Source organism: Syngnathoides biaculeatus, chromosome 13 (genome assembly GCF_019802595.1).
Source record: "Syngnathoides biaculeatus isolate LvHL_M chromosome 13, ASM1980259v1, whole genome shotgun sequence".
In the NCBI taxonomy this organism is placed as follows: domain Eukaryota; kingdom Metazoa; phylum Chordata; class Actinopteri; order Syngnathiformes; family Syngnathidae; genus Syngnathoides; species Syngnathoides biaculeatus.
Genome location: NC_084652.1, coordinates 17,498,720 through 17,522,578, shown reverse-complemented (window position 1 = coordinate 17,522,578; position 23,859 = coordinate 17,498,720). Strand labels below are relative to the sequence as shown.

Genomic DNA, 23,859 nt, shown 5'->3' with positions numbered 1-23,859 from the left:
AAAAAATAATGTGTCAAAAAAAGTTTGAAGGTGAGATTTTGTTTCTTTCTTTTTGTTTGAAAATAAATCTGAAGGAATATTCATGTATGAAAGAGACTGATTGACCAGTGCCGATCAGATATCCAGGACATGGACCAAATCTGTGACTTCAAGTAAATAAAGGACAAGGACAGGGAATTAGATCATGGACAGAACCAAGGGTAAGGACCAGGATCAGTACATTTTGACCAGTAACAATCTGACTAATACTTAAGAGGATAGCAGAGCCAAAAGAGAGCCTACGAGTATATGAATGACCAGGACATGGACAATAACAGAACAGGACCAAAACCAGAACCACAAGTGTTTCCACAACCAGGATGATCTTGACCAGTCACTATCTGGATATTATTTTAGATGGTCACATCGCTATGACCCACCAGTCGAGAACCACTAATCGAAAGAACTGCAACCCTGTCGTGTCTCAGTTCATGACTCAACAATATTAAGAAGAAACTGGGTGCACATATTCCTGCCAGACTTGGTAGGTAAAACCACTGCTGACCAAAAGAACAAAAACAATTGTCGTGCTTTTGTAAAAACAAAATAAAAATCATCTGAATGATTTCCAAGACTACTGGGAGTCTTCTATTTACTGACGTGATGAAAGAATGAACTTTGTGGAAGGTGTGTATCTTGTTTCATCTGGTGTAAAAGTAACATAGAATTTAAAAATAGGTATCATTCCATCAGTCAAACGTGGTGTTGGTAGTGTGAGGTACTGGGACAAGGACGTGTCCATCTTAAAATGATTAATGTAACCATTGTTTCTGCTCTTTATCAGAAAACCCACAAGGAAAATGTGCAGCCCTCAGTTGGAGATCTGAAACTAATGCTCACTTGGGTTCCGCAGCAGAACAAGGCCCCCAAACAGAGCAGCAAGTTGGGATATGAATGGCTTAAAAAAACTAAATGAAAGTTTCAGAATACCCTAGTGAATGGCCAGACTTGACACCAACTGAAATGCTGTGAAATGATCTTTAAAAAAAAAAACCGAAACCCCCCCCCCCATCGTTCATGCTCATAAACCCTCCACTGTTGATGTATTTAAAATATTCTGCGAGAAAGATGGGGGCAAAATATCTCTAGAGCGATACAAAAGAATCATTGCCATTGATAGAAAACTCTTGGTCTCAGTTGTTGCTTCTGAGGGTGGCCCAGCCAATTATTAGGTTTAGGGAACAATTCCTTTCTCACATATTGTAATGTAAGGACCACGCAGCTTTGAATATTTTTTTTTCCTTAACAAATAAAATCACCATTAAAAACTGCATTTTATGTTTACTTGAGTTCTCTTTGACAGATCTTTACATTTCTTTAATGATGATGATTAGTGGTGAATTTTTAAAAGGTGGCTATACATTTTCATACCACTGCACTGGCTAGTAACTATCTGAGCAGAATTTCAGTTAGCTGATTAGTCTTAGAGGGATGGCTAGACCATGAGCGGGACCAAAAGAAAGACTGTGACATTTAGTCCAGTGACTCTCGTGGAAATTTTTTTTAGGGATGGATTGACCAGGCTGAAAGTCCTTAGGGTGTGTTTACTGTACAGTCCTGCACTGGGGGTGTGAAGGCAAGCCCTTCTAAATTACTCCTGGCTTCATTAGGGTATGGTCCAGCTCAAAGGTTTGCAGGTCCCTGTAATAAATATGTTCTTTCTTCAGGCGACGATGACGTGGTGTCGGTGCTAAACACGCTCAGGACATCTGCTCATGGCAGGGAAGAGATTCATTAGCCGGCAGTCACGATATACTCAGAGCAACTCTAACCGCCGCCGGTTCAGATTTTTTTTTTTTTTCACGACCTGCTTGTGGCGCAGCGGAAAGGCTGGAGGTGTCAAGTTTGGAAGTGTGAGCATGGAGAAAGACTGGTGTGTTCTCATGGTCTTTATTTTTGCTATGAGTTCTGTCTGTACTCTTTAACAATTCAAACCCAGTTAGAGAAGTGAGGAGCAACAGGGCACTCCCAACTAGTCCCAGGATGAACTTGTACAATTCAACCAGACTTACAATTGGTTTTAATAATTTTAAGGACCAAGGCAAGAATTAAGACCAGGGCCACGAGTGAGTCCAGTTTAGAAATGGATGGATGGCATAGACCCTAGGTCATGGCCAATACAGGGCCCTTGAACAAGACAGTTGCCAAGAAACTGACTGGGATAAGACCAGAACAGGGATCAGGACATTTTAACCACCAGTAACTATCTGTCCACAACTTCTGTTATCTTACCTGTGTTTTAGGAATGGCTTGATCAAGAGAGGTAAAAAGACCAAGACAGACATGAAAATGAAGACCAGGATCAAGACTGGGACAAGAACCAGAAAATGGACCAAGATTAGGACTGGGAGTAGAACATTTTGCCCATTCACTGTCTGACTGGTGTTTCAGGTATCTTGCTTTTGTTTTAGGGTTAGATCGACCAGGACAGGGACCAGGACTGAAACAATGATCAAGACATGGCTACAGAACAGGAGAGGGACCAGAGCCATTATTGGGTCCGGGATCTTGATCCATCCATCCATCCATCCATCCATCCATCCATCCATCCATCCATCCATCCATCCATCCATCCATCCATCCATCCATCCTCTATCACTTTTCCAGGTTGGGTTGCGGGGGCAGTAACTTCAGCAGAGATACCCAGACTTCCCTTTCCCCAGCCACTTCTTCCAACTCTTCCGGAGGGATCCCGTTCATTCCAAGGTCAGTCGAGACACATAGTCAACTAATTTAGCTCTAAGAGTGACCTGGAGTAAGGCCATGATCAGGAATGGGAGAAGAACCAGGACAGGATAATGGAACAAAACAAGAACAGATAGGGACTACAACCTTTTCACTGATAACAGATTATTATTTGCTATCTGACAGAGTTTTAAGTATGTATTGATCGAACAAGGGACCAAGGCAAGCACCAGGACCAGGAATCCAACAAGTCCTGGAGGGATGCATTGACCAGGTAGGGGACCAGATTGAGTCATATTCCTTTCATATGGCCATTGCAGCTAGCTCCCTTTAGATAATTAGATACACATCTAGCTGGCTTGTGTATAAGGGGCTTAGGAGTCAATTCCTCGCTGCTTTCGTTGCGTCATAAAGAAGAAGCAGATGTCTGAGGGAAGTTTAGTTTTTGTTTATGGGAATCATGCTCTCAATTGATCTTACAAACACACACAAATGAGTGTAAATGTTTGCATAACATCCCCGCCTCTTTTTCAGAGGAGCAACCAGGTGGGAAAAATCACAGAGGAGTTTTGTTGAGTTGAGCATCTCAGCCGGTTGCGTGTTAACGATACTATCCACATTTTGACAAATATTTACTCACACGCTGGTTTATAAACACACACTAACACAAACTGCCACACACACAGATCCACACAATGGTTGTGTGCGGCTGTATCTTTGTATCAGTTTGAAAAAATATCAAATTAAATAAACCCATAAGAAAAACCGATGCAAAACAAATCTATATGCTTGATAATTCCCATGCGTCTATTTTCCCTTCTGCTTATCTTCAATTGCGTCACAAGCGTGCTGGAAGTCCATCCCAGCTACCTGTGAGTGAGAGGCGGGTGACATCCTAAACTGGTTTCCAATCCCAGACCACAAACAAACAAAACCATTCACACAGAACAATTATCCACTGTGACGGCTGATAATTTTGTGAAAGAAAATAATTAGAATTAAGAATAAGAAAGTATTCTTACAATATTTTGAATTAAAAAAAACATTATGTTAATTGATGATGTAGCAATACAAGAAGGGCAAATTTAAAAATGCACTGCATAAATAATAAAACATTAAAAAATAAATACATGATCTGTCAAGTAATTTGAAAAAGTCAAAAGGGCATTAAAAATAAAACATTAGGATTTTATAATTCGTGATAAAATATTGACCTGAATAAACACACACAACCACATCTCTCTCTCTCTCTCTCTCTCTCTCTCTCTCTCTCTCTCTCGCTCTCTCTCTCTCTCTCTCTCTCTCTCTTTCTCTTTCTCTCTCTCTATATAAAATGTAATCAAATAGCAAAAACTACCATATTTTAAATTCAATAACAATTACAAAATACTGACTTTTAAAAATAAATCATCATAATTTAAATTAATTCATAATTTAATACAATTAAATTAAAAGAAACAATACACAGCTAGACAAGATACAATAAATAACATTCCGATCCTAAGAAGCACTTATGTGAGCCAACCACACGTGAGGATTGATGCCCTCACACATTCCTCCTGGCAGTGACGACTTGACCCGCACAACGCGGCCAAAACTGCAGACCCAGACTGAACCGCTATCGAGACGGGAGACCGCTGAGGTCAGACGAGAGGAGTGGAGTGCTTGTTAGCAACAGACCAAAGGTTTTCCTGCCAAAAGATCTCAGAAACTCAATAACCTGCCATCAAGCATTTTAACGTTTGAGATTTGAATTTCTTCTGTGAGAAAACTTAGAAGTCAATACCATCAGGAGCTGGAGTTCATTCGTATACGTGTGAGCACCTACGCGTGAGTTGTGGCCGACAGAAGCACCTTGTCAGCGTTTTTATTTTGCATTTGCGTGTGTGTCTAACTGCTATTCAAAAAAAAAAAAAAATTCCAACACAAACTCCAAGCACAATGTGCAAAAACCACGCTCATTTTTTTTTCTTAACACTTAGGGATGACCGTGTGGAAGTTTGCGGAACCCGACCGATAAAGTCCGCACACCCTCCCTCCCCTTTGTGTGTAGTTAACCTTTTGACCCCTGCAATAAGACAGACAACAGGTGTGTTTTAGTTCAGCGAGCACTCCACAAGCGCAACCTTCATTTGTCAGATAGAAATGTCAACCCCAAGAGCGATGACGATGCTGGCAGGTCGTGTTCGGTGTGTGTGTGGGTGGGCGGGTGTCAATCAGTAACCAGTCAAGTGGTGTCATCTGCAAAGCGGGTCTCCGGAGGACCAAAAGCAAGAATGTTCTCACTTTGTCGCGTGTGTGTGAGAAGCAGACAAAAAGCGGCACAGCGCTGCCGTTGCTGGTGTCTCGCTTAGGGTGGTAGAAAGTAGCCGCTGTCACATTTACATGGGATCGATAGAAATGTTGACTTTTATTTTTTCTACCATCTTGGTTTGTTTAATTTTGTGCATGATTCAAAATGTTCCTTTTGCCGCGTTATTTGAAATGTTATTTTTGTTAGCCACTGTAGCCTGGTGACCCAGAGTTAGCTGAGATCAGCAACAGGACCCCTGCAACCCGAGTGATGTTTATGGCACAGAAAATGGATGGATGGAGGATTTTAGTTATATTTCGTATTTCAGTATTCATTTATTCATTCATTCATTCATTCATTTTCATCTGTTTATTTCTCTTTTTTTTCCTTTTACCTTTTTAAACGAACATTTCTCAGATATGGATTTTTGTTTGTAGTTTACACAAATTTCAGTTTTAGTTTTCATACTTGATTTACATTTCTTTATTATGTTCTTACATTGTTACTACATGAGTGGTATGCCCTTCAGAAATTGCTGAGATTTGTTCAGTTTGATTCAATCTGACTTTTATTTTGAACATGATAATTTGTTTGATTTTGTGATTATTTGAAATGTTTTTTTCTTCAACGATAATTTAGCTGGATTAAATATATTTCATTTGAATTAAGTTTAGTTTTATTTTAAATTTCAAAAGAGTTTGATTTCTCATGATATTATTTGTTTTTATTTTATTTCTTAGAATAAATTTTCTGCTTGATTTATCTTGGACAAAAGATCTTTTGTCCAGGCCAACCCTCACAGCTAAACAAATATGAAGAAAAAGACACTTAAAAAGAATATATTTGGACACGTGGACTTGCATCAGAAGAAAAACTTATCATTTGTGGAAAAAAAAAATAAAGTTGGACATTTATCGAAATAACTGAGAATGTCGCCGTGCAGATGAAATTCACAGAAAAAGTCAATAAAAGAAGAATGCTCTAGGCTCTGAAAGTTTCCTGGTCACATGCTGACATTATGGTAGGATTGGTCTCGCGGTGTCGAGTTTCGCCTCAGGCGGACGGAATCAGAACCGCCGGACTCGTGTGGCGGAGACTGCGATGAAGGGGCTGCATTGTTGACAAGTACAATGCAAAAATTCGAGCAGTCTGGCAACATGGATGGAATTTCTCAAGCATGATATTATCGCACTAAGAATAAGAACGCGGGAAAGGGCCCGTCATCCTCCACTTCAACTCTGGTTGAATCTCTTCAGCCCCTTTTAGACTGAGTTCAGACAAGATTGGAGTATCTCAGGCATAACAATATCAGTATTTGCCAGTGCCAGTGGTTCAGTAATGCCCTGGATACTATAGAAAATAATATTTGTTATGCGACAATGATCGTACCTCAAAATATTTTCTTTCTGGAAACATTCTTGGACACAGAAATCGATGAATGGAAATTCCCCCCATTTTTTGCAAAGTACACAAAAGTGCAAAATTACACTTTTTTAATATTGTAGCGTACTTTTTGCTTGAATTCAATAGGTACAGTGAAGAAAATAAGTCTTTGAGTACCCTTCTATAGTGCAAGTTCTCCCACTTAGAAATCATGGAGGGGTCTGAAATTTTCAGCATTGGTGCATGTCCACTGTGAGAGAGATAATCTAAAAAAAAAATCCAGGAATCACAATGCATGATTTTTTTAATGATTTATTTGTGTGATACAGCTGCAAATAAGTATTTGAACACCAGAGAAAACCAATGTTAATATTTAGTACAGTAGCCTTTGTTTGCAATTACAGAGGTCAAACGTTTCTTGTAGTTGTTCACCAGGTTTGCACACACTCCAGGAGGGATTTTGGCCCACTCTTCCAAATAGATGTTCTCTAGATCAGACAGGTTTCTGGGCTGTCGCTGAGAAACACGGAGTTTCAGCTCCCTCCAAAGACTTTCTATCGGGTTTAGGTCTGGAGACTAGCTAGCCCATGCCAGAACCTTGATATGCTTCTTACAGAGCCACTTGGTTTTCCTGGCTGTGTGCTTCAGGTCATTGTCATGTTGAAAGACCCAGCCACGACCCATCATCCATGCTCTGACTGAGGGAAAGAGGTTGTTCCCCCAAATCTCACAATGTGCAGGAAAACATCCCCAAAGCATGATGCTACCTCCACCATGCTTCACAGTAGGGATGGTTTTTCTTGGGATGGAACTCATCATTCATCTTCCTCCAAACACGGTTAGTGGAATTATGACCAAAAAGTTCCATTCTGGTCTCATCTGACCACAAAACCTTCTCCCATGGCTCCTCTGTATCATCCAAATGGTCATTGGCAAACTTAAGACAGCCTTGACATGTGCTGGTTTAAGCAGGGGAACCTTCCATGCTATGCATGATTTCAAACCATGACGTCTTCGTGTATTACCAACAGCCACCTTGGAAACAGTGGTCCCAGCTCTTTTCAGGGCATTGACCGAGTCCTGTCGTGTAGTCTTAGGCTGATTCCTTTCTAAGGATCATTGAGACCCGACGAGGTGATATCTTGCATGGGGCTCCACTCTGATTGAGATTGACGGTCATGTTTAGCTTCTTCCATTTTCTAATGAATTCTCCAACAGTGAACCTTTTTTTAACCAAGCTTCTTGGCAATTTCTCCGTAGCCCTTTCCAGCCGTGTGGGGTTGTATAATTTAGACTCTGGGGTCTTTGGATAGATCTTTGGTTTTGGCCATGTTACAAGTTTGAGTCTTACTGACTGTATGGAGTGGACAGGTGTCTTTATGCACCTAACGACCTCACACTGGTGCATCTGATTTAGGGTAATACATGGAGTGGAGGTGGATTTTTAAAGGTGGACTAACAGATCTTTGAAGGTCAGCATTCTAGCTGATAGACAGATGTTCAAATACTTATTTGCAGTTGTATCACACAAATAAATCATTACAAAATCATACATTGTGATTTCTGGATTTTTCTTTTTACATTCTTTCTCTCACAGTGGACATGCACCTATGATGAAAATTTCAGACCAATGATTTCTAAATCAAATTTCAAATACTTATTTTCTTCATTGTATTGTTCTGCTCCACGTGTATGCCTTGGCCACCTCAGGACAGTAAAATAGGGACATAAGAATATAAATGGGAAGAGTCACAGCTCCTCAGTAAGCTGCAGTAATATAAGTCGTTCGTCTCAGAGGATAAATCATATATACCTGTGAGTATTGTTGTATTACACTAGTTTACAAAGAAAATCCAAGTTGTCTATGTATTTTTAAACAATTTAGGACAATTTTGCATTGCTGAATCCAAATACAAAGTCTGTTTTTTACCGATTATTAATCGAATGATACAGACTTCGTTTGGTATAAATGGAATAGTAGACATTGATAAAGGCAACTACCTACAAACTGAATGTTGCGACATTATTACTCAAAATTCAGAGCATGAACCTCCGTTTGTTTGAACCTCTAAAAGAGAAATACCTGTACATGTACAAAAACATGACTGTAGTTAAAAATGTTGTTATGATTGAGCAAAGATCAAGTTATATTTTTATTCAGCACATCAAAAGTTAACAGCAACTTTGTAAAAAGTCTGAAAAAGAAGCAAAAGTGCACATTTCACAAGTACTGTGAAAGTGATGTGTGCTATGCTCTCTTTCACTCATTTTAGATGTTTAGTCCCCATTTTTTTATTAGTTGTTTATGTCCTTTAAAGCCACTTTAAAACTATACTGGTGCTGATAAAGTAATAAATGTTAACTGAGACATTATCACACCACAAAGAATGTGACCACCTTTGAACCCATCGAAAGAGAGCACATAAATAACTTTATTCCTCAGACCTTTGCACCCCCACGAAAACACCTGCTGCTTGATAAATGTGAGGGCTCAACCCTTCATATTTATTTGAAAATTCACAAAACAGGCAACTAACGAATCAATCCAGAAGTAAAAAAAAAAAATAAATTATTGATACTTCTGCATGTCACCTGGTGGGAATATGAGTGTCAATGGTTGTTAGTCAAAGCAAAGCAAATTTGTATAGCGTACACTCAGTGTGCTTTACCTGATTAAAAGCACATAAAAATAGAGAAAATGTTCCAAAAATTGAAGTCATATTATTTTCCCCAACAGGTTAAAGTCTCGCACGAAGCTAACGGGTCAATGCAACGGAAGAATCTTTGGATGGGAAGGTGTCAATGTTTGACACCTCAAGAAGCTAATGGCTGACCACATTCCCAAACGCCGGATAATGATTGTTGGAAATGGTTGGCAACACATTACACTCCCTGGCCGCTATCAGGAGGGGCGAGGGTTATTGAGGGAGAAAAGAAAAGAATCAGATCATTTCTGCTGTACTTTTGAAACAATCCCGGTTTGACTTTTCAACTCTCTACTCAAATCAAGTCGACGCTGTTAAATATTGACAGCGGCTCTTTATTGCGCTTCATAAGATGCTGACGAAAGTAGCAGATATGGGCCTGAAAGTGACGAGGAAACGTGGATAAAAATAAATCTTCTTAATGGCGCTTTGATTCCAGAAGACATGTGAGAATAATAGAGACGTACGTTGCAGCATGTGGCGTCACCCTGACACCTGAGTGTGCCTTCATATCAATGACTTTTTAAAAGAAATGAAAAGTACGCCATTCGTTACACCGGTGTCAATGAGCTCTAATTAGAAGACGTTTGGTCTGGTTCTAACTGTGCAGTTCACTTGTTCGAGTTCCCCGTTTGATGGCACGTATGCCAACTTGTCTGCAATCCCACCTCCACAATCACATTGTTTAGGCGCTTTAGCATTGCTCAATTGTCTGATTTTATTGGGTTAAATTTTCTGAGCAATCGGACAGAGAGCCTCCAGGTTGAGTATGTCTTTGAACGATTCCTGGAAATTGCCCAAATGAGCCTAATGCGGCTACAAAGTAAAACTTCAAATGTCCAGCTCAGATCAAAATGGCAGACTTCCCGTATCTTTCCAAACATGACTTTTTGAAACTCGTCATAGACATGCCTCTCAAATTTCATGCCGCTCAGTGAAATTTGCCTCCGGGAGGCAAATTTTCAAAGAATTCTGGAGCCGTGGATCCTGCAAATGATCTCAACATGGCCACTTTAAACCAAAATGGCAGACCTCCAGTATCTTTTTTGGCATGGTATATTGAGGTGAGTCGACTCATGATGGACAATTCTACTAAATTTCATGCAGCAAAGTGAAACTCGCTATGCTGGGTGAATTTTCAAACAATTGCAATTTTTTTTAAAGAGTACCTTGTTCTATTTGCTCATCAGGATGACGAATAGAAAGTGCAAAGTCACATTTGATGATGTTTGCTTAGCAAATGGTGAGGAACAAAGACACAAATTTTCATTGACCATACGGCGCTTATTCTTTTATTGCACGTGTAAACGCGCTGGACGTTTTTATGTGGGTCAACGGTGCGCCAGTTAAAAATGAGTGGCGGTGAAAAGAACATTTGCAGTTCTGCTCAACACGTGAAAAAGGCAACAAATTCGACTAGGAATGATGACAGTATGTGTGAAAAAGCAGCGGCTGTCAGTTATGCCCAACGAAGACGCATCGCAAACGCAGCCTCAGAAGAACTACAAATTTGACCCTTACACTTGGGCGAAAAAATATTGTCAACGGGCAAAGGCTGTGGCACTCTCGAGATCCTCGTGAGGATAAGTGGCTATTATTTATAATAATAGACAATACAATCATTATGAGTTCAACTGTATACTTCGAAAGCTATAGGACAACTCATGACCCATCCTTTTTGGAGTTCTTATTTGTAACTTATTTATGAATGTGATCAACATGACAACATGGAAGCCTGCTTTGAAAAGCTATACCAGACTAATTTGAAACAGTCACACAGTCAAACTGTTTGAAATTTTAATTTAAACCTTAACCCAAACTTTAAACACTAACTTGAATCCCTAACCCCCCGTTTGAAATGGTAAACTTGCCTTCAAAGGCTAATTTAAACACCAAGCCAAGATTGAAACCCTACTTTGAACTCCTAACATTGGAATTAAACCATTGGCCTAGTTCCTAAACCCTAACCCACAGTAACTAAGTTTCTTTCAGCTTGTCCCTTTCGGGGTCGCCACAGCATTTCATCTCAGATGAACACATATATATGTTTGGTACAATTTTTACACTGAATGCCCTTCCCGACGCAACCCTTCTCAGGGAGTGGAGGCCCCAGGGGGATATGAACCCACAACCCCTGGTTAACCAAACCACTGAGCCTAACCCACAGTGGAAATCCAAATTCGAAACCTTAACCCTGATTTGAAATCTCAATACGTTTGAAATCCAAAGGTGAAATCCTCTTTTTAAACTCCAGTCTGGACTTGAAGCCATATTTTGAAAGCCCAACTTGAAATGCCTTACTTATCTTGAAATCCTAAATTAAAACCCTAACCTTGACTTAAAACCCTAACTCAAGACGAAAACCAGACCTGAAACACAAACATGAAAACCTCAATTAAAATTCCAACTTTGTTTAAAATCAAAATATTGGTTCGAAACCCTGCTTTCAGCCATATGATTCAATTGAAAACCCTACTTCTTGTCATGCTCCTGGATTCCAGCCAGGGCTGGGCGTGGCCAGCTAATCTGAAGGTGCACACCTGCGCCTCATGACCTCTGATTAGACCCAGTACATATAGGACCCGGGGGACGACAGATACTCTGCTAGATCGTTGCTCTTCATGCCTCGTTCCCGCACTCCTGCTTTCTCGACTTCTGACCTCCGTGCACCGACCCACGCCTGTTCGTTGACCACCCTCGTAAGCCCATTCGTACTGGTACTACGAATTGTTTGGACTCTCTACCTGATCTCAGACCTCGGACCGAATAAAGGTTTCCTCTGTACTGTCTGCTGTCTCTGGAGTCGTGCATTTGGGTCCACCCTTGAGCCCCGCATCGTGACAGAACGATCTAGCCAGAACATGGACCCAGCCGACTCTGAAGCCATTCGCCGTGCGCTGCAAGTGCAGGGCAAACGCCTGGGTGAGCAAGAGGCTGCTCTCCAGGGTATGACTCACCAGATCCAGGAGCTCTGCACCCAGCTGGAGCCGTGGCTAGCCTCCCAAGCTAGCGCGGCCGCTCCTGTGCCTCTCCGTGCCACCATCACTCCGCTCTCTCGACCAGAGCGGTTCTCAGGCGACTCCGGTAACGTCAAGCCCTTCCTGGCGCAGTGCGATCTCCACTTTGAGCTGCAAGCGTCCGCTTTTCCCACGGACCGCTCCCGGATCACCTTCGTCATTTCCCACATGACAGGGAGGGCGGAGGCATGGGCCACCGCCGAGTGGAGCCGTAACTCGGAGACCTGCCGCTCTTGGGGGAGCTTCGTCTGCGCGCTCACCCAGGTGTTCCAGTACGCGGCTCCGGAACGCCAGGCAGCGTCCTCGCTCATGACAATTCGCCAGGGATGTCGCCGCGTGTCCAACTACGCCATTGAGTTCCGGATTCGGGCTGTCGAGAGCCGCTGGAATGAGGAAGCCCTCCATGACGCGTTTTACGAGGGACTGTCCCCACAGATCCGTGGTCACCTCGTTGCCATGGATCTTCCGCCTTCGCTTAACTCCCTCATCGCATTGGCCCTCAAGGTGGACCAGCGCCTCACCGTGCAGAGACAAATGGAGGGCCTGAGGGAGGAGGAGAGGGAGAGTCGCAGTCCGGTTGCTTCCGCTTCCCGGCCACCCGTGTTGTCAGCTTCATCGGAATCCATGCAAGTGGAGGGCCTTGGCGGCTCAGCGGAGGAGCGCTTACGTCGGCGACGAGAGGGACGCTGTTTTTACTGCGGGCGTTTGGGACACTTGATCGCCCGCTGCCCGACTCGACCAGGGCACTCTGACATCAGGATATCTGCTCCGGTGAGTGTGCGGTACACCGCGGCGGGGTCAGGGAGGTCCCTTCTTCACCTCACCTTGGGAACGGACTCCCGTTCATGCACTGTGACGGCTTTCATAGATTCTGGGTCGGAAGCTAACCTGATAAATCCCCGCGTGGTCGAGGAGCTGGGGGCAGCAACCTTCCCCACGCAACGGTTTCGTCATGCCTATGCCGCCAACAGCAAGTTCCTTTGTCGGGTTACACATCGCACTCAGACGCTACGTATGAGCTTTCCGGACGCTCACTCGGAGCGTATTAGCTTTCATGTCTTCGATGCACGTAGTAGCGACATCATCTTGGGCAGCCTGTGGCTCAAAGAACATAATCCGCACATAGATTGGACCACGGGTCAGATCAAGACTTGGGGAGAGGACTGTCTCAGTCGCTGTTTCGCTGTCCGGAGAGACAGGGGTATTCAAGTTGCGCCGGTTCGGCTAACAGAACCTAGTACCGCCCTGGACCTGACCGCAGTGCCCTCCTGCTACCATGACCTACGGGAGGTCTTCTCTGAAGCTAAAGCAAAGTCTCTGCCGCCACATCGGTCATACGACTGCGCGATTGAACTCCTGCCAGGCACCTCTCCTCTCAGAGGGAAACTGTTCTCTTTAACAGGACCAGAGCATCAGGCCATGAGGGACATCGAGGACTCGCTGGCAGCCGGACTCATTCGCCCCTCATCCTCACCAGCCGGTGCGGGGTTTTTTTTTTGTCAAGAAGAAGGACTCCACGCTGCGACCCTGCATCGACTACCGAGGACTGAACGACATCACAGTCAAGAACAGGTACCCTTTGCCGCTTATCTCTACAGCATTCGAACTCCTCCAGGGAGTCCGGATCTTCACCAACCTCGACTTGCGCAGCGCTTACCATCTGGTGCGGATTCGGGAAGGGGATGAGTGGAAGACGGCGTTCAACACCCCCACAGGGCACTATGAGTACCTTGTGATGCCCTTTGGACTGACAAACGCTCCGGCCGTCTTTCAGAACTTCATTAATGACGTGCTTCGGGAGTTCCTGAACAGATCTGTCTTTGTTTACCTGGATGACATTCCCATCTTTTCAGCAGACCTAACCACTCACATTCAACAAGTCAGAGAGGTGCTCCGGCGTCTGCAGCAGCACCAATTATACGTGAATATGGATAAGTGTGAGTTCCATCGGGCATCCGTGTCCTTCCTGGGCTTCGTCCTGGCTGAGGGAGAGATACGGATGGACCCCGGGAAGGTCGACGCGGTGCTGCGGTGGCCTACCCCCCACCAACAGGAGGGACGTGAAGGTTTTTGGGATTTGCCAATTTCTATAGGAAATTCATAAGGAACTTCAGTTCCGTGTCCGCTCCTCTGCATTCGCTCACCTCGCCACATACCCCCGTCGACTGGTCCGGGACCTGCCAGGAGGCCTTCAGCAGGCTCAAGGCAAGTTTCACTACTGCGCCCGTTGTCATTATTCCGGACCCAGATAACCAGTTTGTGGTGGAGGTGGATGCATCGAATTCAGGAATCGGAGCAGTCTTGTCGCAGAGGAGTCCCAGGGATGGAAGGATCCACCCGTGCGCGTTCCTGTCTAGAAAGTTGACCCTGGCAGAGAGGAACTACGACGTGGGAGATAGGGAACTGCTGGCGGTCAAGAGCGCGTTGGAGGAGTGGCGGCACTGGCTGGAGGGCTCGCAAGTACCGTTCGTTGTCTTCACGGACCATAAGAACCTTGAATACCTGAAGTCTGCGAAGAGGTTGAACGCCCGTCAGGCCAGGTGGGCCCTATTTTTCACCCGCTTCCACTTTAAGGTGTTTTTCCGCCCAGGCTCCAAAAACGGAAAGCCGGATGCACTCTCGCGGATCCACGAGGGAAGGTGCACGGATTCAGACGCCGCTACTATCCTGCCAGCGGGGTGCTTCGTGGCCGGTTTCACCTGGGCGATCGAGTCGCGGGTGAAGGAAGCCCTGGGAGAGACACCGCCACCCGCGGATTGTCCGTCGGGCCGCCTTTTCGTCATCCCATCTATGCGGGGAGACGTCATCAACTGGGCCCATACCAACAAGACGGTCTGCCACCCGGGTATGGCGAAGACACGTTCAGTGGTCGAACAAAGGTTCTGGTGGCCTAACCTCAGCAAGGACGTAAGGGAGTTCGTCAACGCCTGCTCGGTGTGTGCTGCCAATAAGACTTCCCGCCTACGGCCTGTTGGTGAGTTGCAACCCCTGTCCATCCCCTTTCGTCCGTGGTCACACATCGCGCTGGACTTCGTCACCGGCCTGCCGCCTTCACAAGGGAACACAGTGGTGCTGTCCGTAGTGGACCGTTTTTCCAAGATGGTCCACTTCGTGCCGCTTCCGAAGATCCCGTCGGCCAAGCAGACAGCCCAGTTGGTATTAGACGAGGTCGTCCATTACCACGGCCTACCCCAGGACATCGTTTCGGACAGGGGTCCGCAATTCAGCGCCCGTTTCTGGAAGGAGTTCTGCAACCTCATCGGCGCTTCAGCAAGTCGGACATCGGGTCATCACCCAGAGTCTAATGGCCAGACTGAGAGGATTAACCAGGAATTAGAGACCGGTCTTCGATGTCTGGCATCCAGGGACCAGAGCACGTGGAGCCAGCACATCAAGTGGGTGGAGTATGCCCACAATTCTCTACCCTCCGCTTCAACAGGTATGGCTCCACTCCATGTCGTGCATGGGTATCCTCCGTCCCTGTTTCCTCCACTGGTCACAGAATCCACAGTTCCGTCGGCCCTGGCCGTGGTGCGACGCTGCAAACGGACCTGGGAAGCAGCTCGGAGGACACTGCTGCGGATGAGCAGCGCCTACAAGGCCGCAGCAGACCGCAAGAGAAGGGCCGCACCAGAGCTCAGAGTGGGACAGCGAGTGTGGCTCTCCACCAAAGATCTCCCGCTACGGACGGAATCCCACAAACTTGCTCCCAGGTTCGTTGGCCCGTTCCCTGTTTCCAAGGTTATTAACCCGGTCGCCGTCTCGTTGAAACTGCCCAGGTCGATGAGGGTGCACCCTACGTTCCATGTCAGCAGACTTCGCCCGAATCGCACGTCGTCGCTGGCTCCTCCGCTCAAATCCCCCCCGCCCCCACGCATGGTCGACGGTGGGTTGGTGTATACTGTGCGCCGGTTGCTGTCTTCCCGTCGCAGAGGAAGGGGGGTCCAGTACCTGGTGGACTGGGAGGGATATGGCCCGGAGGAGCGCTCCTGGATCCCATCCCGCTTCGTCGTGGAGCGCTCCCTCATCAGGGACTTTCACGCGGCTCACCCTGATGCTCCTGGGCCATCCAGAGCCGGCCGTTGAGGGGGGGGGGGGTACTGTCATGCTCCTGGATTCCAGCCAGGGCTGGGCGTGGCCAGCTAATCTGAAGGTGCACACCTGCGCCTCATGACCTCTGATTAGACCCAGTGCATATAGGACCCGGGGGACGACACATACTCTGCTAGATCGTTGCTCTTCATGCCTCGTTCCCGCACTCCTGCTTTCTCGACTTCTGACCTCCGTGCACCGACCCACGCCTGTTCATTGACCACCCTCGTAAGCCCATTCGTACTGGTACTACGAATTGTTTGGACTGTCTACCTGATCTCAGACCTCGGACCGAATAAAGGTTTCCTCTGTACTGTCTGCTGTCTCTGGAGTCGTGCATTTGGGTCCACCCTTGAGCCCCGCATCGTGACACTTCTGGCCTTTTTTTGAGATGCTAATCTTGAAACCCCAACCCTAGGTAGACAGCATTATTTGAAATCCTAACCCTTATTTGAAACCTCAACACGTTCAAAACCCTAATTTGAAACCTCTGTCTGGAATTCAAACCATAACTTTTACCCAAACCCAAACTTGAAATAATATAATAACTTGAAAAACTACCTTTGCAAGCTTTTTTTATGAAAACTTAACCCAAACTACAAACCATATTTTGAAGGCCTAACTTGAAATGCTTGTTTGAAAGCAGAGTCAAGTCTTAAAACCCTAAATTCAAAACCCTACCTTGAAACCAGAACATTGGCTTGATATACCACTTTAAAATCTTACCAATGGCCTGAAGCACTAATTTTAAACCATAACTCTTGGGTTAAAACTCAAACCATGGCCTGGAATCTTAAATTTAAACCACAAGACACACATGAAACCATAACTTCAAACCATAACTAATGCCTGAAACCCCAATTTATTCTTAAAACCATAACTTGAAATCCTCAAATTCGGACTTGAAACCATGGCCAATGATTTAAACCATAATATGAAACCTTTTTTTGGTTTGAAACTTTAAATGAAAGCACACAACCTATTTTGAAACCCAACTTTGAACCACAAACTCCCATTTTCAACTCACTTGAAACGCTCAGCTTTTTTTTTTCTTTTTTAAAATCTGAACCTCGTTTTGAAACCCCACATCATATATCAGATATTAAATCCCACTCGGAGACCCACGATCCTTGCTCGAATCCGTAACTTGAAACTGTAGCTTTTGTGACCTTCTTACACGAAGGCCACATTGTACAGTAGCCTTTCCCCTGTGAATAAAAAGTAAGGTACTACATTCTTTCCCATGCCAAAATCCATCTGCCTGGACCCAAAAGAACAAAGCCGCACTAAAGAAGAGAGTCCTGTTGCGTTTTTTTTCTTCTTTTTCACAGCTGAGGTGTTTATTCACCTCCTTTGTACCTGCTGCATCCTTTCTTCCATTCAGCTCTTCGTTCACGCTCTCTCAGGGGCCTCATTAGGACTTCAATAAAAACATTTTTATTTGCCCGCTGTCTGCTTCTGAGCACAAAGGAGGGAGGGAATAGGGGTTGGGGAAGGGGGGAACCACCCCACTTCTTTCCTTAAGTGTCCATTCACTGGGGGTGCGGCCATTGTGTCTCAGCAAGTTGTACAGTAAAGGAAGGTTTTTTTTTTTTTTTGTGGTGTTGGACCCCAGAGATCCTGAATGGGTGTCCTCCTAATCAGGCCTCAGTGGCAAAGAGGAGAAAGATGGGGGTCCGTGGCTTTTAGGGCAAAAAAGGAAGTGTTGCCATTGTCCAAGCACACATTCACAAGGCTTGAAACCCTACGTTGTAATCCCAACACAGATTTCCAGACTTAGTTTCAAACCCTAATATCGGGCGACAGCCCAAGCCTTTTTTTGAAACCACGACCCCGTCTTAAAACCCTTACTGAAAATCCTAACCAATCCTTGAAACCAGGGTTGATTCAAGGATCAGAGGTTTATTGGGGCTTCAGCCCCTAAAAATGGGCGACAAACACCTAAAGCTGTCAGTTAGCTATTCACATATACCTTGGTACCTTGTTATCACATGTATGCAACAGAATAACTAGCTTCTCGCAATCCAGTTCAAACAGAAGACAGTGTGTAGGTAAGGTGCTCAGATCTCCTTGGGGAGAAGTGGAACAAACCGTTTTTGAGATAACGGGGGAGGGGGGCTGTAACTTTTAAAAAATTACATTACAATCTTGTACCTTAGTTTAACAGCATGTTTTAGCTTGTTTAAAAAAAATCAGTTATGATTAACATTATATTTTTTGTAATCTTTTGTGATACATTTTAGGGTTTAATTTCAGGGGTGCTTTAAGCATCCCCCAAAATGGGCTCGACATGCCAATGCTTGGAAGCCTAATTTGAAACCCTGATACCGACTTGACACCCTAAATTAAAACCCAAACCAAAACTTGAAACTGTAATTTGAAACCCTAGTCCTACCTTGAAACACTAAATTGAAATCGGAATCCATTGCTCGAAACCCAAATTGGAAACCATAGCACATGACTGAAATTCAAGATTCCAGTTGTTTACGGAAGTGATGTCACGAATCTTGTGATTTTTCTCACTGGTAGGCAAAGGCAACAATGGCGAGTGTCAACAAAGCGAATTACTGTAGCATGAAATCTGAACAATGCTCCGAGTATGTACAAAAGCTACCGTTTGAAGTCCGAAAGCGGTACTTTGAGAAGCTGGGATATCGCGACGGTACATGTAGCTCGCCGGATCCTTCTACTTCCATTTTGTAGAATGGATAGGTTGACGATCCGTCTTTGTGGCCAGACTTTAGTTTCACCGAAATACATTTTTACTTCGTCGATACGCCCGGACACTTCACTCATGATACAGTAGTCTGAAGGCATACAAGTCCCTCAAAGCCTGTGAATACGTAGAAAGTGGACACATGCATCCCGTGTTTTATTACAACGTAGAGCAGTCGCCGTAGTGTTTTTTGAAGACCAAGGTCATCCCTTCTCAGCGACTTTGGGACAAACCTCATCAACCATAGACATGCTTAAACAAATCTGAGGGGACTGTATACTGTGCACACTGTACATGTAAGGCAGGGTAAGATGGTTTATTTCAATTTATTTTTGACTGTGTATACATTTCTTAGTAAGAAATGAGGAATGATGATGTTATTTCAGGATATTATCTGCAATACCCCCTCCCCCCATCTGACAGGGACACATAAATTTTATGACATGCGAAAATTATTTCATTGAAATATTGGATTCATACCTAATGGTATGTTTGACAAGGTCTTGTATTTTTTATTCATTTTTATTATTTTTTTACATGAATAAATTTGAATATCCCTTTTTTTCCTCTGTGTGATTTAACACAGTTTTTTTTTTTCATTTTATCATTCCAGTCTAGGTGAGGTATGCAGTCATGTTGCAGTCCTCTTGTTCGAGGTTGATTCAGCTGTCCGTGCTGGTCTTACATCAACAGCATGCACAAGAGAAGCTTGCAAGTGGAATGCATTTTACAGAAAAGAGGTAACAATTTCAACTTAATGTATTTCACTATAACAGGAAATATTTCTAAATGATGCCATTGTATGAATGCTGTGTTATCTATTACCTGTCATCTGTGTTTTACACTGATTTGTTTTTATTTCAGCTCAATCCAATACCAATCAGTGATATTGATGACATTTCAACGACACCAGCAACAGGGAAAGCTCCGCTAGCAGACAGGAATACCCTCCAATCACTACGAGATGTTTGCCCGAACGCGGTTTTCTTCACAGTCATTCTTTCTCTGGATGAGGAAGAAACAGACACAGCAGAGGAAGAAGAAGAAACGAGGTCCTTCCCACCAACCATCACAAGTCTTATATCTGAGGACGATATCACAGAGGATAACATCACATCTGTTTGCGAGAAACAGTGGCGTTCCTACAAATGTACCAAGGAACAAATTATTAACCTTGAAAATGTGACAAAATATCAAGCTGTAAGCCCCATTTGCTCCGAACACGGGAAAGGTCGAATAACAGGAGCCAAGGCTCATGAGATCTTAGTCATGAAGGCAACAACTGACCCAAAGAATAATATCATGAAGGTAATGGGATACAACAGTTGGGATATTTCAAAGAAGGCTGCAGTGGCATGGGGCACAGATAACGAGGCACGTGCCAGAAATCTTTATTCAAAACAAGCGGCGAAGAGTCATTTCAACTTTGACTGCCCAACAATTAGTTAGTTGTTAGTCTTGTCAAACCAGACCCTACATGGCAGTTTCCTATGATGGAATGGTTTCATGTACATGTTGTGGGAAAGGATGTGTGTAGGTGAAATATCCCTACAAACACAGTGTTCTGTACTAGCCATTTCACAAGGAAAATTATTGTTGTCTGTTTTCATTTGCAGTAATGGACAAGTAAAACTTAACTATTTTGTCATTAATGTATGTCATTGAATCTTTTATGTACAGACATATCATATTGATCTGTTAACCATTAAAATATTAGGACAGCAATAATAATATAATCATGATCATAACAAATGACATCACGCTGGCATCTCCTAATTGCAGCCACTCATTGGTGTGTGGATGGGGGTTTGATCAGAACTTTGGGCACTGCGATCACCACGGTCATTGATCCCCATCCACCGGTCCACGGACCGGTAACAAGCTGCGAGGCATTTGTTACGGGGCCACAGGGAAAGAATGACCAATTTATATCATTTTCTTACACTGCATTGCAATTTGCATGTCAGTGTCTTTTATTTTGAAAACGGACCGGATCTTCTCCTCCGCAACAGCTGCAAGTCTCTATGACACATTGAAAGCGCACAGAAGACTTTTTTTTTTTTTTTTTTTTTTTTTTTTTTTCGGTCCCAGAGGATTGGAACGTTTCAGTTTTCGGTCCTAGCAAGCAAGTTAATGGCGGTAGAGCTCAAAGAACGAATCATTTGCTAAGTCTATTTCAGCTCCTTACATTTACCGAAAAGATTTGTTCTTTTGAACAAAACGTTCGCGACTGAAACAACATGATATAAGGAGTCCTACTTCAAATTTGGGTTTATTGAAACAGTCCACTCTCACGCATCAAGTCCGCTCTGATACAGATACAGTTGTAGGTTTCTGATCGACACAGGAAGAAATACTGTTATGGAGTTAAAAGTCTACTCTCATCGAGAAGCTATAGAACTGCAGTCTGGTCTTGCTGCCCACTCCCCCATTGCCCCCACAGTGCACGCCAGAAGCGCACTAGTGAGGCAAGTTGTGCGTGTTTGTATATCCTACACTGGTGTAGATAGAGCGCAATATAGAGGCTTAAGTGCAGTTCAGTTAGCATTAAAAACCGTAACGCTACTTAAAAACCAGAACCAGGGCTTCAAACCCTAACTTAAAAACCAGAACCAGGGCTTCAAACCCTAACTTAAAAACCATAACTGATATATGAAAGTCTCATTTCGAACCCTAACACTGGTTTGAAACCCTAACTTGAAAAAAATAACCTTTGCGATAAATCCCAACACTGGCCAGAAACCTGAATTGGAAACCCCAGCCAAGCCTTGAAACTCTGACTTGGAACGCTAATTTGAACCCCCCGCCTGAACCCTTACTTTGAAACCTCATTTTCATAGCAATAAAAGTTAGGTTATCTCATCTTAAAGTATAACACAGACCTTAAGCCATATTTTGAAAACTTAACTTGCTACCACAAACCCCAATTTAAAACCCTAAGCATGGCAATATACCCTTCAAAACCTCATTTAGGAGACGAGGGGCGCTTACAAGGTCTGGCCATTCGTGATCTCAGAACTTCTGAATAGGGGACAGGGGTCCTAATCAGGCCACAATAGAGGGGTGGTGTTGGTGGGAGGTGGGGGTGGAGGCGTGGGGGGTCTGTGCCTATTAGGGCCAAAAGGAGGTGTTGCCATTGTCCACGCGCACACTCAAAAGCGGGAATGTGGCGTGGGCAAGGTGGCGTCATCCCGAGGGCCAATTTGGGAAAATTTAGGAAAGCTTTTCACCACGTGCGTCATCACACAAATACACACATAAACGCACACACACCAAACCACGTACACACACATCATAGGTAATGTTGGGGGTGATCCTGGTGTCTACGTAGTGCGTTTGCTCATTTGTGGCTCTATGATTCCTGCTGGTTACAGGTGCCATCTTCCTCATAAATAATTATAAAAACCTATTCATAAGTAATAACACATGCAGTCAATGGAATGTTGGTGTAAATAATGACATTTTGGAGACATGCTAGGAACTGAAATGTTTTTATTTTTGATGTGTCGAGAGAGAGTGTGAACTGGTGCAAATGTAGCAGTGCTGCATTATGAAGTGGATTATGCAAATGTATCACAATATTCATGTAAGCTTCACGATGTACGAATACGCACACAACAGTTTGAAAGTAAGTGGGATTTGGGGGAATCCGTTATCATTTAATAATAATCTTTCAATTAACTGCATTTGCAAAATGGATTTTCGAACCTTGTTCAAATGATTGAATTTGAAGTTTTATAATTTGGTGTATCACCTTCAACCATCTTCCATCTAGTTCTACAGGACTCAGGTTCTGTCAGATTCTTTCAGTCTTAACCAGATTCTTTTATAGGAGATGCTGTCAAACTTCTAGCTGGTCTATTAACCTCTATAAAATTTTTCCATTAGAATTTCTTATCAGGCTTCACCAGGCTCAGGTTCATCAACTTCTGTCTTTAAGATAATATCATCGGATCCTATAAGCTTCAATCAAGTTCTATTGTGTTCTTCCAGCTTCTAGCAGGTTCCGTGTTGTTCTATCAGTATCTCTCATCAATTTTGTATCCCATGTCTCACACGTTCAATCAACTTGTTTCAGGCTCTAAGAACTTCTAATTATGTTCTCTGAAAATATAGCTATATATAAATACATCTGTCAGGTTCTATCAGGTCCATTTGGGTTAGTTGTAGCGAAACAGATAGAAAGAAATGTTTTGGCACAAAATGGCCCAACAGTGCATTTTCACTTTCAGACCAAAAGACTTTTGTCACTAAAATAAAAAGGGAGAAAATGATGTTGTTATGATGCGAGCAAAAAAATGTGGTTGTGTACACTATATTGTAAAATACTGAATAATTAAAAAAGGGACGATGATAAGACACCCAATGTGCTTGTTTCATGCTATTTTTTGCCGACCCAGCAACCTGCGAGTTACAGCTAATGCAACTAAATATGATGCCAAGCCACCCAGGCAAATGGTCACATTGCGTCTGTTGTATGAGCAGCAAAAGTTACCTCCATGGTGTGAATAAGAAACACAATTGACAAGTATCTTATCACAAAGGACTGATGAGGACTAATTAACAGGCGAATGATGGGGTAGCTAGGCTCATTGCTAAAATACCAAGACATGAAGTTGTAAAACAGCAAAATAAGTGATTGGGTGATACTGTACACTTGTCACATCGGTCTGCCTGGAACTGGTACAGAGTTATAGTGGAGAAAAATCTAATTTGAACAGCAAAGTAGTTGGCAAATAAATTTGTCTAGGGAGAAAGTACCACCATACGAGAGAACACTAGACAGCCACACATGGACCAGAACCAGAAATTGGACAGGAATTAATAAATCGCCGCTGCTCTATCTCACTTGAGAAAATGGGCCCATAGGTTTAAAAAGACATTATGATAAATAGTTCTCATGTAAGATATACTTTAATAGTCCTTCCA

The 23,859-nt window shown here is 43.7% G+C and overlaps 1 protein-coding gene across 1 annotated transcript; it reads left to right on the top strand.

Moving 5' to 3' along the window:
* The first annotated feature begins 184 nt into the window (after positions 1-184).
* On the top strand, positions 185-20,506 carry LOC133511042 (uncharacterized). The gene is made up of 4 exons (XM_061839628.1): positions 185-200; positions 2,920-2,998; positions 19,544-19,670; positions 19,795-20,506. The coding sequence occupies exons 1-4, from the start codon at positions 185-187 to the stop codon at positions 20,377-20,379; spliced, it is 807 nt and encodes a 268-aa protein (XP_061695612.1). The 3' UTR covers positions 20,380-20,506.
* Positions 20,507-23,859: the final 3,353 nt, after the last annotated feature.

What these genes read in the sequence shown, in the direction of transcription:
- LOC133511042 (XM_061839628.1), top strand. An exon ending in TGGAGGGATGCATTGACCAG is followed by an intron (nt 2,999 to 19,543) that starts GTAGGGGACCAG and finishes TTATCATTCCAG; the next exon opens with TCTAGGTGAGGTATGCAGTC. An exon ending in ATGCATTTTACAGAAAAGAG is followed by an intron (nt 19,671 to 19,794) that starts GTAACAATTTCA and finishes TTTTTATTTCAG; the next exon opens with CTCAATCCAATACCAATCAG.